This window comes from Apteryx rowi, unplaced genomic scaffold (genome assembly GCF_003343035.1).
Source record: "Apteryx rowi isolate R43461 unplaced genomic scaffold, aptRow1 scaffold_64, whole genome shotgun sequence".
NCBI lineage: Eukaryota > Metazoa > Chordata > Aves > Apterygiformes > Apterygidae > Apteryx > Apteryx rowi.
In genome coordinates, this window is record NW_020450916.1 from 1,160,048 (window position 1) to 1,173,804 (window position 13,757).

Below are 13,757 nucleotides of genomic sequence, written 5' to 3' on the forward strand. Positions count from 1 at the left end.
TATATGTATTTGAGGCTTTGGGGATCTGTGTAGGATGAGGGCATCTATTAAACTGTTTTACCTAAAATATCTGCAAAAACTGTACTTTTGAGACTGGGTTAAGGGTGAAGAATTAACAAATGAATYGAATTAGACTTGCAGAGTACTAACTGTCTGGCCTAACTACCTCTTTAAAATGTCCAGAAAAGATTTAATCTTCTTAAGTGCAGGTTTCACATATGTTGCTACAGACTTGACATATCCACTCAGTGGTTCAGACAGCTAGATGTGTGATCAGTCAAGAGTTCACTTTCAAAACTATATAAAAAAAAAAAAACCTCCTGAAGATTTTTTCTCATTTTAACTAACTGCAAATTATATTGTTTAAGTCATTATGATATCCTTTTTTTTTTTTTAATCTGGTACTTGAATATTTCTGATCATTACTTCTGTTGCGTAAATATTAGCTAGACAAAAAAAACTGAGGCAGAAGCAATGAATGGGGAGTGTTTTCCTGAGCCTATGTGTGAACTAGATTGGAAAGGCACTTTAATACCGAAAGCAAAGCATCCTCTGTCAACGTGCTAATGCAGCAGTTGTGAGAGTACGAGTTACTGCATTTCCTGGCAGACTAGAACTAGTTTTTTTTTTCCTGGTGATGTTGCATGGAAATGTGCATGCCTTTTGTTTGTAGGTTGGGTCTTGCTTAGGAGCGGAGATCTCTCAAACCTGGAGCAATTTTGCCTTTCCATTTGCGTTGATGCGTGCTGTGGGAGGGACGACACCACCTCTGCGGTGATCAGGTTCGGGAACGATGCCATGTGCCTTCCGTCTTGATCTTCCCCGGCTTTTGCTTTGGGAGAAGCTGTGGTTGGCTTTGACCTGTGGCTGTGTGGTTTCTCCCAGTCCTCCCCGAATTGGCTGTCTGCCCGCAAAGAGCCCGTCCTTCCTCCCTCAGCTTGTTACCTGCRTAGTCTCATGCTCTGCTCCGAGAGGGTGCCGGGGACTGCCAAGAAAGTGGTCGTGGGAGCAAGAAGGAGACGCAGCGCCGGCAGATGGGCTAATGCTCRGCAGGAAGCCAAGGGAGAATTGGTGGTGGGGAGACAAGTGAAATACAGAGCGGGGTGGAAAGCGCGGAGGGAGGAGAGGGGATAACGGAGGCAGTAAGGGGGGGTCTGTCTCACCAGAAAATAGAGCGGGACGAGGAGCTGATGGAGAGAAGTGGGAGAATTAATGGACATAAAATTCTTCAGGGCTTCAAAGCCTGTAAATATGGATGTCACTTCTGTCTGCTAGGGTTCTCACTGCGCTACTACGGCCTCTGTGTTTTCCCAAAGCTTATGGGGCTGGCTGCTTGGGCAGCTTTTAATATTTTTTGCTATTTAATGTAGATATGCTTCTGCACGATCAGTCAGTAGCTTTAGTCAGGCAATTTTACAGAAGATTATGATTCTTCCAAAGTCTTTAATTCCCTGCAGTTCATTCACCTTAAGATTTGTTGTGCACAATTAAACTCAGATTTATGGTRTTTAAAAGTAAGAACCTTTTCTGTGGCATTCTACAGCTTTAAATTATTTTCTAACAGTAGCTTAAACTTTTGACATTTGAATAGTTCCTCTGGCTAAGATCTGCAAAATCATCTGTATCCTTGAAATGTTCGTGCGTTTTAGAAAATATTTCAGTAGTAATACTGCCTGGTCAAATTTTAAAGCTTTCTATCTAGTATTCTATATGCAGTAAAGATTTTAAAAATAGAACTGTCCTGAGGCGTGCCAAAAATCTGGAGGCAGTCAGACTAATAGAAATATGTAAACTTTCATAATACRTTTATTGCAGGGAGAAAAACATGCCAATGTTTTTGCTTTCAAAAAGCCTTTGTCCAAGACTAAGAAAAAAAAAGAAAAAAGAAAAAAACAAGTTGCCTACAGATACATTGTAACTCCATTTATAGCCATCAAAATATGTTAGTATCCACTAGTTCCTCCTAAAGTGCGTCCTTGGAAGGGTGCTGTMCAAGCAAAGTCTGTGGCAGCTGTGAGATGCCCCAGATTTTTAGAAGCTGCCTATGCTTATTTAGGTATATAAATGGAGGGTGTGGGGCCTGAAAGCTAGCACTGATTTTTAAAAAATACTTTAAAAGCCTTGTACTTTGAAGTGTTGGTCTAATGAAATTCAGCAAATTGAGCCTACGTTTGTGAAATCAGCTAGGGCATCATTTAAGGAAATGCAGCACGTGTTATGATTTCAGCACAGTACTGAGGCCAGTCTTTGCACTGAAGAAACTGYGTGAACCTGCACAGCCCTGGGAGCCAGGGAGACACTAGACTTGTAGTCACTGCGTCTTACTCTCTTGCTGCGTGTGTTTGTGCCCTGTGGCGTTTCCTGCTGTGTGACACAGCCATCGCAGGACAGTTGTGTATCACAACAATTCTTCCGTTGATTATTCCTCCTCCTCTTCCCCGTGAAGGAGCTGTAGTGAGGAAGCAGTGATTAAGCAATACAGAGAAACGAAGCCCAGGGAGCTTGTGGCTGCTGGGAGCCCTGCTACTGCCTTTTAGTGTCTARGCAAGGACTCTGGTGTCTGAGACGGTCGTAGTGGTTAGTAGCTGTGAGGTGGCTCATAGCAACCTTGAGTTCGCGCTGGTTTTGCTTTCTGAACTGGTGGAAACTCCTAGCCATGACATCTATACTTGAGCTCCATTGCTGCCCCTGCCACCTCTTTTTGGTGTCAGCACCATTGCAGACAGCTCTTTGGCAATGGTATCTTCTTGCTCCCCTTTCCTATGCCTTTCTCCCAGGAATATGGGTAAATGCACCCATTTAGACATGACTACAGTGAGTTGTTAACTTCTAATGATCCTATTACAAATGTGTTATTAATAATTATTGATGTTCCCATGATCAAAATAAGACTTTTAGCACTGGAACTGGTTTAGCAAAAATAAAATTACTTCTTAACTAAAGTAGCTCTACCAGCACATCTTTTGGCCTAAACTGTTTGGTTCCACAAGCCTTTCTCAGATCAAGGTGACTTGCTTGACCGCTGCTCTTACAGGTGAATGAGTGCTAAACAGGATGAGTGAGGGCAGCAAAGTTCGATTCCTAATTATTTGTGAAGTGCAATATGAATGCTAAATGACAATTTGAATCTCCTAGTTTTATTTTTTGCTTTTCTTCTTTAGAGGAAGAGAACAAGAATTTGGAACATTTTTAGGAAATAAGAGCCAGGTTGATAAATATAAAATAAGGAAGGCTTAGCTCTCCCAGTTCACGAAAGTATTATCCAGTTGCCTAGACACTTAAGACCTAGGATCTTTGTCTCCTAAATTAGCTAGTAAAAGTGCAGTTATCTCCCCAAATTATCCCAATCACTCCTTTCAGGAGTCATTCATTTCCATCAGGCCAGATGCTTATGTATTGGCCACATATTGGATAGCTAGGCTCACCTCTGAATAATATTTCTTCTTCGCTTCCACTGGGCAGTTGTACAGACTTAACGCCATGCCCGCCCCAACCCTCTTGTCTTTCTGCACCTCTGTGTTTTCTCTGTTTCTGGCCAACATCTAACTTGTTCATCATTACTCTTTTTTTTTCCGAAAAGATTTTGTACATGCAGCCTCTCTTTTTCTTTTCTTCCAACTCCAGTGTAATATAAGGCCAAGGAAACAATAGGTTCACAGAGCAGAGATGAAAAGGACTGGCCAATATTAGGCAAAAACTAAGACAGTGTTCACTGTCTTCCAAAGTGTTGGTCGATTGCTTCATTGCCTGTCGGCCGGCAGGAACAGGTTGCTCCGCGCTCTGACCATGGCTCAGTGTTGGGCAGAGAGACTTCTCCACAAGTTAAGCAGTAAGTACCTCATTCTGGCCTTGATGTTGCTACATGAGGGGCATAGGCTGGGGTCCTGTGTTTTGCAAGTAGGGAAAAGGGTCCAGTGGAGGCTGCTCCAGAGGACCCAGGGCAGTAGCCTTACTCAGCTCTCAAAACTATTGTCTCTCTGCCTTTGCAGGTTACAACCTAGGGGAAAGAAAAGATCCCAGAACTTACCGAGTCCCAACATCCAGACTAAATCAAGAGTGCTCTGCCTCCCTGATGTTTTTCAAGTGCTTTGTGGTACTGAATCACAACTATGCCATGTCTAACAGGTCTGTCAAGCAGCAGGGCAAGAAGAACAGCCCATATGCCTTTGTCTGGGCTCAGATGGACATCTGCCATCAGACATCTCTCCAGGGAAATCCAAACAGTGGTTGTTTCTGGATTCCTTTTCTCAGAAGACAAAATATTTTTCCAGGCAATGCCTGTTGCTACTCATTTCTGCGGAGGCCTTTCTCCAATGACAAGAAGATGATAAATTTCGTCACCAGAAGCCCCTAGATGTACATCCTTTTCCTTCTGCCACAAATGGACTGCAAACAAGATGCTGCTGCTCTTGGACAACACCTTTCTCCTCAGATCCTCAGTCAAACCATACACTCAAAGGCAGAAAGAGCCACTATCCTGGCCAGGGCATGACATGCCACCTCAGTGTTGTGCCTGCTGCTGTTTTCCCTGGACCCTTCACCTGTGGTTGATGTAGTTGTGCAGTCTGTGCATTCCAACCCAGAAAACAGCAGATAAAACAGGTCAACAAAGTGTGTTACCAAACTGCTGCCCTACTCAGGAGCGTGCAGGCACACATATGGCCTGCTCAGTGCCTAGCTGCATCCCAGCCCCACTGCTGGAGAGCAGTGCAGGTCCTCACAGCCATGATGAGCATGGCTCAGGTAGGTTGTGGTGCTGGAGACAGAATGACCACTGCAGTTCACTGGCTGGGAAAAGAAATGCTTGTGTCGGTCTCCTTCGCCACTGGTGTTGGCTATCGCTGCAGCTCTTGCTGGGACGATGGCAGGTACAGGATGGAGAGGCTCACCCCTGACAGCACCGTTCCACCAAGTCCAGGCAGTCTGGAAGAGAGACCGTGAATTTCCTCTGGACTAAGAGGGCTTTACTGCAGGAGAAACATGCTTGGCCACAGCAAGGGATGACCAGCAGCAGATTGTGGACAAGGCATGCACCACATGGCACTTTATTACTTTCTGTAATAAAGTCTTTAATGTTACAGTTTTACCTATCTGTGTGTATTGTCTTATTGTCCTGAGACTTTAGCCCCATGCTGTGCGCCTCTGGCATCCTGCTCCTTGGCCAAAGACCTTTATGGGCTTGCAAATTAGGTATCTTTTTGCTTGAGTGCCTTGGAGGACCTGATCCTGTAGTGTATGCAGAGAAGTGGCTAATGTCTAGCATATACTGGAAGCACTGAGTTCAGCACAAATCACAGTAACTGCAAGGAGTAAAAAGCATCCTACTCAGCCCCTGCGCCCAGCCTTGCCTTATGGCTGCGTGGGTGACTGAGCCCAACCCATGTGCAAGAGAAGTAAGCAGCAGGCCACTATGTAAAGGCAACACTGCTGCTGCTTTTGGTCTGTGAGCATGGTTTGTTTTTTGGGAGGGCGATTGTTTGTTTTTGTGTGTTTTTAAGTATGGAGGTTGTGCCTTGATTGGTGCTACAGGTAGGCTGCAACATCTGCAAGGGGGGTGAGATTTTTTCCATCTGATCTCTCCAGCATTTCCCGTTGTTTGGCTAGGTTTTCCCTCACTTGGTGCTGGCTCTTCTGAGGGCCATTGCTGGGCTCCTACCTCTCCCCATTTGCCTTTAAAGGAGCTATTGTGCCTGATATATTTAGGGAAGTTTTATTCCCAGAACTCAAGACTTAGGCATTAGTTGCAGCGATCCCTGGCAGTCCCTTTTATGGATCTGGCCCTTGCATTTATGAATGCAAGTTGTTTTACCCCTTCCTACAATATTTCTGTAACCAGTCTGTATTAGAGTTGTACTTTGGCAGAAGGAAGCAGCTAATCCCATGGAGTGGAGTGGTTGCTGGCTCTGTCGTGATTCACATTTCTTTAAAGAAGTCTGGGAGAGGTGCGAGATAAGACTTCGAGATCAGTGTCTGATGCTGCTCTATGGTGCAAGACTCTTAACTGGTGCCTGTAGCATAATTTTCTGAAATCCAGTTCAGGTCTTCTGGTAATATTAAAAATAGTTACAGAAAGAAGAAACATTTAAAATAATAAGGATCGAAGGCAGTATACTAAAGGAAGCAAGCCTGTAGGGGTTGCTTTTAAATCAACCATTTACAGAGGCCAACCAGGCAAGGAATGCACTTGCTCACTGCCATGCCTCTTATCCTGAATGTTTGGCTGTAACAATGCTGCTGTGTTTCTGTGTGCATGGCTTGGGGATGAACTGACGGAGAAAAACACTTGCATTCAGCAAATAGCTCTTTAAGCTACTGATTATTATTATTTTTAAACGTGAAAAAAGTGAAGTAAAAAGAAAGGAGGAGAAAGAGCTGGAGATCCTTCCATCTGAAACTGAGGGGGCTGATACTCCAAAGTACTTTTCCCATTCCTTTCTCCCCTTCCTTCACCTTTTCTTCCAAACAAATTTAATTCTGTTGTTGAACATCATATTAAGGAAGAGGGAGGGTATTATTAATTAAGAAATTAATAATACTTTACTAGTAAAAAAATTTAAATAGAATGTTATGAGTATGTTTAAGACAAATGTATGAATTTCAAACACTTCAACACTTGATTTTTGGGGATTCATTAACTTTATGCCAGACTTAATATGAAATCTGGAGGACTATTTATTGACTTAGGTTTTCTGGTGAACTTAGAGACAAGTGTGTTTAGTAGAACTCTGTCCATCAAAACTGATCAAATATAAATTATCTACTAAGATCTGAAATGTTTTCTTCCTGAAGACATCAATGATTTTTTAAAAATATGCTCCCTATTGGGCTTTAGTAGAAGCAGAATTAAGGCTGTGGTGAGAACTTTGCAAAAATCCTCAGATGTGCCAGGTTGGCCAGGTCTCGACTGTGTCTCCAGCCTACCCTTGAGTCCAGCCTCCGCTCCTTTCTGAGCTGCCTGGACACCAGTGCGTGCGCAGGGGGTCTGGGCTCAGGCAGGCTTTGAGGCGGGTCACAGGGGACACTTGGACACATGCAACTCCACTGCACGGGTTCAGCCTGCAGCGTAAGTGAGGTGGGGAACTGCTTTGGCTGCTGACTTGAGTTCTCCTTCAGGAGCCTCCCGTGCTCGGTGCTCCTCAGGCAGGCTGGCAGGGATCTGTCATAGACGTAGCCATTTTTCCAGGGAGAACTGCTATAGGCTTGGCAACCTTTTATGGAAGTCCCCCCCCCCCTTTTTTTTTTGCCTTATGAAATGCTTGTGAGCCTGTGGATGTGGTGTGTTATATTGACTATTCCCATGGGATGGATAAAGCTCAGCATGTGTTAATTCCATCGTGAGCATCTCCTTCGTTCTGAGATGAGATTGATTCCTGCCGCTGGAGAAAGTGGGTACATAAAGAATGGGATGTTTTTGCCTAAACTTTGAGATGCCGTCCATTTAGTGTAACGGATGAAAACTAAATATGCTGCCAGGCTTTCATTTGACAAAACGTGGGCAATCCTTTCTCTGTTAACGTTTTCGGCCTGCAGCCAAATGATAGTTTTCTATACTGATGCTTAAAACACTGGAGAGGAGGGGAAAGGCAGAATTACTATTTTTTGCCCTGAAGAATTTGGAGAGGCAGCTGTGATATGAAGAATTCTTTTCATTTTGGTATATTGGCTTCGTGCACGTAGTGAACTTAGTGACCTCAATTTCTGTGGAAAGCGGGGTTTTCACCCTGGTGTTCTTGTGTGCCAATAGAAGGAGAAATGGTTTCCCATACCTTTCCCACATACAAGAAACTCTGAAGCAAGTGATCAGTAGGATCTAAGGCTGGATTAGAGAAATCTGGAATACACTGCAGTGCATGGGCAGTCCTTCATGATTGTGGTTTATAACATGATAGTTCCTTCAGCAATTCTTTTGTTTAGAAGAAAGAGGATATGTCCTTTTCCCATAGCAAAAGCAAAGCTAGAAAGGGAGACGGATTAGCCCTCATCCCGGCAGCTGGGATATATCTTGTTTGAGCAGCACTCTGAGCTGCACCTTTATCTTCCCGCTGTAGGCATACTGTGATAAATGATGTTACACAAGATAGCTGTTGTACTTGAAATAAACACCCGGGTGAAACTCCTATAGCAGAGAGCTCTGGAAGGGCAGTTGTTGGACATAGGGCAGCATCTCTGCCTTGGCTAAACAGAGATCTTCAAGTTTTTTTTTTTCCTTTCCATGAGAGTAAGAAATGTATTTTTAAGTGAAAACTGAGATTCTTCCCTAAAAATCTGAATTTAGCTGCCAATCCCTAGGTTGGTAGTACTCCTTGCTTAATGAGAAGCTGGCAGGATCTGGTAAATCTTGTGCAAATTAATTTGTAAAATTGTGATGACTGTAAGAGGTGTGGTGAAGTAGAGAAAAAAGGAGTAAGGGGCCATCTTATGCCCCAGTAGCAAAAGATTACAGATAGAATAATCCTGCATTATATAACAGCTATGCATTAATAAAAAAAAATAGAGCTATGGTCTCTTGTTAGCAGATTAACCATGCACTGTAAACAAATTAAAAATAATTATCTGATAGTGGTTGCTTCTTTTTTTTTTCTTTTCAAAGGTTCAGATCATCCACACAGTCTGTCTTACAAACTAGAGCTTGGATCAGACCAGGAAATACCTTCTGACTGGTATCCATTTGCTACTGTGCAGTTTGTCATTCACGATGCCTGTGCCTCCRGAACGGAAGTCAAGTCTCTGGGCCTAGAGAGTGATGTGCAGCCCCAGAAACACGTGATTCAGAAAGCTTTTTACAATTGCCAGGTATCTCCACTATTGTGTTCACAGTCGCTTTCTCTTGTTCTCCTCTCCTGTTCCTTCCCCACCCTGTGCAGTATTTTCAAAGCCAATGTGATTTGTATTCTAACCATATCTTGCATGCACTTGGGAGAATGACTTTGAGCAAAAGAATCATTAAAAAATAATTCYTTGTCTGATCAAAGACGATGCTGAAAAACAGAACTGCAAGTGCAGCATTGTTTTTTCTCAGTGCTATTTCTGGGAGTAGCAGTTTTGACGTCTGGTGGGCCTGGGAGTCTTTTGATTCTGTGTCAAAGCTTTTATTCACCCTGTTGCTGCAGATCACAGCTTTAGTGCCCAGTTATTTGCTAAATTCTACCTGTTTGTTGTTTTCTAACTACAGGTTGAAATTGAAAAGAAATGGATTAGGCTTGATGGAGAAGATCCAGATAAGGCTGGCAACTGCCTAATGCAGTAAAAAAGGACAGCAGACACCATCATATAATACTAGTAGGAATCCATTTCCATGGGAAATTCTATTGTTAGAAAAAGTGCAATGATCTAGTTTAGGATAAATGCAATCATTGAATTATTTTTAGGGCTTTGGGGTTTAATTCTGCAAATCAGTACTTGTTTGATTAGCTCACATTCAAGTAAACTTCCTGTTATGGGAGAAGTGGTATGAGTAACGTCACCTTGTAAAGATTTGCAGGACGTGAGCACTTAATTGACTGATTGTGATGTATTTTTTTCTGTTGCATATCTGTGACTTGGGAGTGATCTCATACTCTGTATTGAAAACTAATGGCACCACTCAAAGAGTTCACGTCACTTGGACATACAATATTCAGCAATAAAAACTGCCAGAATGCTTATGCGCAGACCAGCATCTGTGCAAGGCCCAGCAGGACCAATTACACTTTTTAGTGGAGTTTGAAAATCTATGTCCCCCACGTTTCTGCTCACCTCAATATATGTCAACAGAACAAGTCGTAACATTACTTTCTACAAGGGCCTCAACTAATGAGTAGAAACTGGGTGATTTCATTGGCGGAGTGGGAAAAGTTGTTCAGCAATAAGATTCCTCATTTTTCTGTAGCTCTGAATGTTTCCTCCCCAGCATTTTATAGGTTTGCTYGATGTAGTCTCTTGGGCAAAAAAACACATGGCAGATGTGACTGAAATTTCTGTACCAGCATTAGACAAATCTTTTTCGCTACTGCGGCAAGTGAAACAAGGGACAGATCCTCAGCAAGTGTAAATTAGTCCAGGTCTCTTAAAGTCAATGAAGCTTTGCTAATTTACACAAGCAGAACTGAAAAAAAAAGCTCCAGTCACTACCAATTGCTCTGGGCCCCCTTTAGGCCTCAAGTTCCAGATGTTGGTTGGGAAACCGCAGGCCATGTTGCACTGTCGTTTTGAGTAACTTCAAGATAGCGGACATGTCTTTCCACGCATGGAAAGTGAGATTGTTCTCATGCTACCGCCTCTAAAGGGATTTTTCTATGGGGTAAGAACACTGGAATAGACTATCGCAAGGGAAGTGAAGCTGTGACACTTCAGCAGGCAACCTCAGCTACTAACCCCTATTAATACGTTAACTGGTTTTGAACATMTATTGGAATTTAGGGAAGGGTTTTAACATTTTTCCAAAGCCATTACCCCTTTGTCATTTTCTGCAGGGGGTAATTCCAGGTCTGAAAAAAAGAATCTGATGAACTTAAAAATGCTCCTGATACTTTTTTGCTGCAGTTTTCCTAAAATTATCCTTACTTCAAACTGAAATTATTGGAGAATAAAAATATAGTAATGCACTAAGTCTCACTTTATATTTTGTCACAGCTGTAACTGTTTATATGAATGCTGAGTAAAAATACAGATAAATGTTATTCTCCAAAAGTAGAAATATGTGGGATATGCCTTGAGAAAATTATCAATCTGAGGAAACAGAAGGCCATAATATGAACATAGTTCATCACAATAAACTTTTTTCCCCCATTTAGAAACTGAGAATGAAATGGGTAATAGATTCTATACTAAATCCTGAGGGCAGGTTTTTTATGTGTATTACATTACCAAAGCCCCGAATAGACTGTTATGGTATTTTGGCTTCTCTATATATCCCATTTTATTAGCAGATTATGTTATTATAAATCTAAGCAAATGCTTTAGTGTAGTAGTGATCCAAATGTGTCTCAGATGTTGCATCTTCCATACATGTTTTGACTTGAGAAACAATTAGCACCTTCAAGTCATGTTCAGTTTGTTTTATTCATATTTAATTTTGGTTTATTTAGTTCTCAGCTGAACTAAGTGACATAGTGTACACTAGGGCAAAATGTATTTACTTAGTACCATGGCAGAGCTCTGCAATTCACTTAGCTCTAGTATAACTATGGAGTTACAATATCTATTATCTTTGTGCTCGATGAGGCAGAGGACGCAAAATGCTTATACGTTTCAGTTCCTTGCACTAACCTCTGTCTGAGGCTGTCAGGTCCGCTGACTTGTTTTGACTGACATTAACACAGTTAATTCAGTAAATCTGTTAGCAGTGCTAAGTGTCCAAAGCATGTCTTGCCAACTGGCCCCCATCTTTCCTTTTTTTAAGTAAGAGGACGGTCAGTCTCTTCTGTGACTTTTCCATCTCAGGATCCCCCTTCTTTGCATGCATTTCCTAGGCTTTCGGTGTCTGGTATCGTCACAGCTCCTGCAGAAGCAACGGCTGCTTTTGTTCTCTCCTCTTTCTGCTGTCTCTCAAGGCACATTTAAGAAACCAGTCTAGTGCTGTAGTTTCTTCTAGCTTGATCCCATAAAATATGATCTATTGCTTTGAATGGCTGAAATGATGAACAGCCATGCTATAATTCTTCTGTCCCGCTGGTGAGTCCATATTATATCTGGTATGGTGCAAGTGATAATTCAGCCTTACTGAACTCATCAACATCAAAAGGTCAAGTTGTAGCTATATCTATGTAGCAGAATCATGGCTTTACATCTGAGGCCTGCAGGACTCTCYGTTAATGTTAATAGGAATTGGATCAGGATCATGGGGAATTCATTCCACAGAAACATTGCTACACTGAAAGAAAGTTACTCTGTTTCATGCATGATTTTTAGTTTAAATTTGACAATTAGCACAGCTGAAGACAGAATTAATTGCCCTGTTCAGTCTCAGACTGATGTTTGTATGCCTTGCTGTCAAAATATTTTTAAAATATGCTACAGTTTAATGAAAGAAAAAATTGGGTTGTCTGACTTTTTTTTTAAATCAAATTCTAACCTTCCCATTTTATTGCAACACACTAAAACAGAAATACCMTGGCTTCCCCTTTCTAATATTTCTTTTTCATTCTCTGATGTTCTTGAATATAGTCTATTGAACAAATATTCCCAATGTTTCAGCTTATTTGCTAACATTTTCTACAAAAGCTACAGCAGGTGATAGTGAATAAATGTATTGGTTTTGATTCTTTGGAAATCTGGCTTATATGTAGTTTAACTGTATTTTGGGAGGGGAATGGAGGTGAGGAACAGTTTTTATAATCTGTTGTGCTGCTCAGTGTCTAGCTAGCAGAATCCCAGGGCTGGAGCTGTAAATGGCCTGTGAGGTGCGTTGGCCTTGTGTGAGGAGCCAGGTTGAGTACATGCCTGATCTCTGCTTCCTACAGCTCGTGCCTGCGTCACTGAAATTATTCCAGCTATGCTGGTCACTGAAAATGCAAACGCTTACTAACATTTACTACAGGGCCATATTTAGGTATTATCTTGGTTTCTTTCACAAAGCAGCAGCAGGGTTTGGGGTATTTTATATTTTAAGCAGAAATCAATGAGAACAGCTATTTTTGTAGTGTGACTTATTTTCCAAATGTTGTATTTGCTCAGACAAACTTTATCTTTGCATGAATCTTTCTCACAGTATTACTCATTTCTCATAGTATTACTATATGTAAATGGTGCTTGATGTAATTTTGGATTCAAACACCCATTGAAGTCAATGGAAGTCTTTTAACCAACAAAATGGGATCTGCATCAAAGTCTCTAAGAATGAAGGAGGAGAAGCAAAAAAAAAAGAGAGAGAGAGAGAATAGTGGTAATGAATAGGGAAAAAAAAACTGTAGAGGATTCTTGACACTAGCAAATAAGCAAAGTGCAATGCTTATTTATTTCTGCCAGAAAAGAAAACAGAAGAGAGGAAAGGGATTGTTACTGGGTATCTAAGCTGTAGCCTTGCCGTGACTGTGACTGATTCTCTAGCTGCCACCATCCAGCAGCCCCGTAGAAATGAGGATGATGCTGCACTCCATTGAACGTACCGCCAAGCTGCTGTCATCTTTGTGCTGCTTGCTTTTTTCCAGATTCCATATTAATTGTCCAAAGGTGCTTAACATTTGAAAAAGGATGTTTTCAGATGTTGCTTTTAGTTACACATATTTTACTTGACAGATTTCTTAGTTGCAGTACTGCTGTCCATGCCGCTATTCTATACTTAATTCTCTTTGTATTGACTAAATACGGTAACTAACTGCTGGAGTTAGTAGTTCTTAGCTGTTATTTTAGTAATTCAGAAGCAGTGCTGTTATTTTTAATGGAAAATATCAATTTATTTGTTATCATGCTGATAATCTTGTAATAACATTTTGTAGATTGCATATTGATTAAAAAAATAAAGCTGTATTTCAGACTAGCAGTTTCTTGTCCCCCTACTGAAAATTTATCAAGCTCATTTTGCATTTACTATAATTAGACAGTTGATCTTGTACCATTAAGTGTGGTAATTTATTAGTAAAAGAAGTTTTACTCTGTATGTGAGTGGGGCTAGGGACATCACTCCTAATCTTAAATACTGTTGGTTACAGAAAGCTGAACGGTGCTCCATATTCCATTAATGACTGTTTCAGCTCTATGCCTGTTATTTGTATAACATAGTAAGCCAAAGAATATGATGTTTTTGCCTATCCAACACTTCCTCCAAAATCACTGGGATA

General features: G+C 41.5%; 1 protein-coding gene across 3 annotated transcripts in view; it reads left to right on the forward strand.

Moving 5' to 3' along the window:
• Positions 1-13,757, forward strand: part of PPP1R21 (protein phosphatase 1 regulatory subunit 21) — a 78,784-nt gene that overhangs the window by 58,692 nt on the left and 6,335 nt on the right. Inside the window, exons 7-8 of one of the 3 annotated variants that reach the window (XM_026084441.1) lie at positions 8,591-8,793; positions 9,173-9,279. In XM_026084441.1, coding sequence (XP_025940226.1) covers positions 8,591-8,793; positions 9,173-9,247 — 278 coding nt within the window. In that variant the 3' untranslated portion in view covers positions 9,248-9,279. Of the gene's footprint in view, positions 1-3,989; positions 5,081-8,590; positions 8,794-9,172; positions 13,455-13,757 lie in introns of those variants that run through there. The other 2 variants (XM_026084440.1, XM_026084439.1) reach the window with 2 other exon arrangements.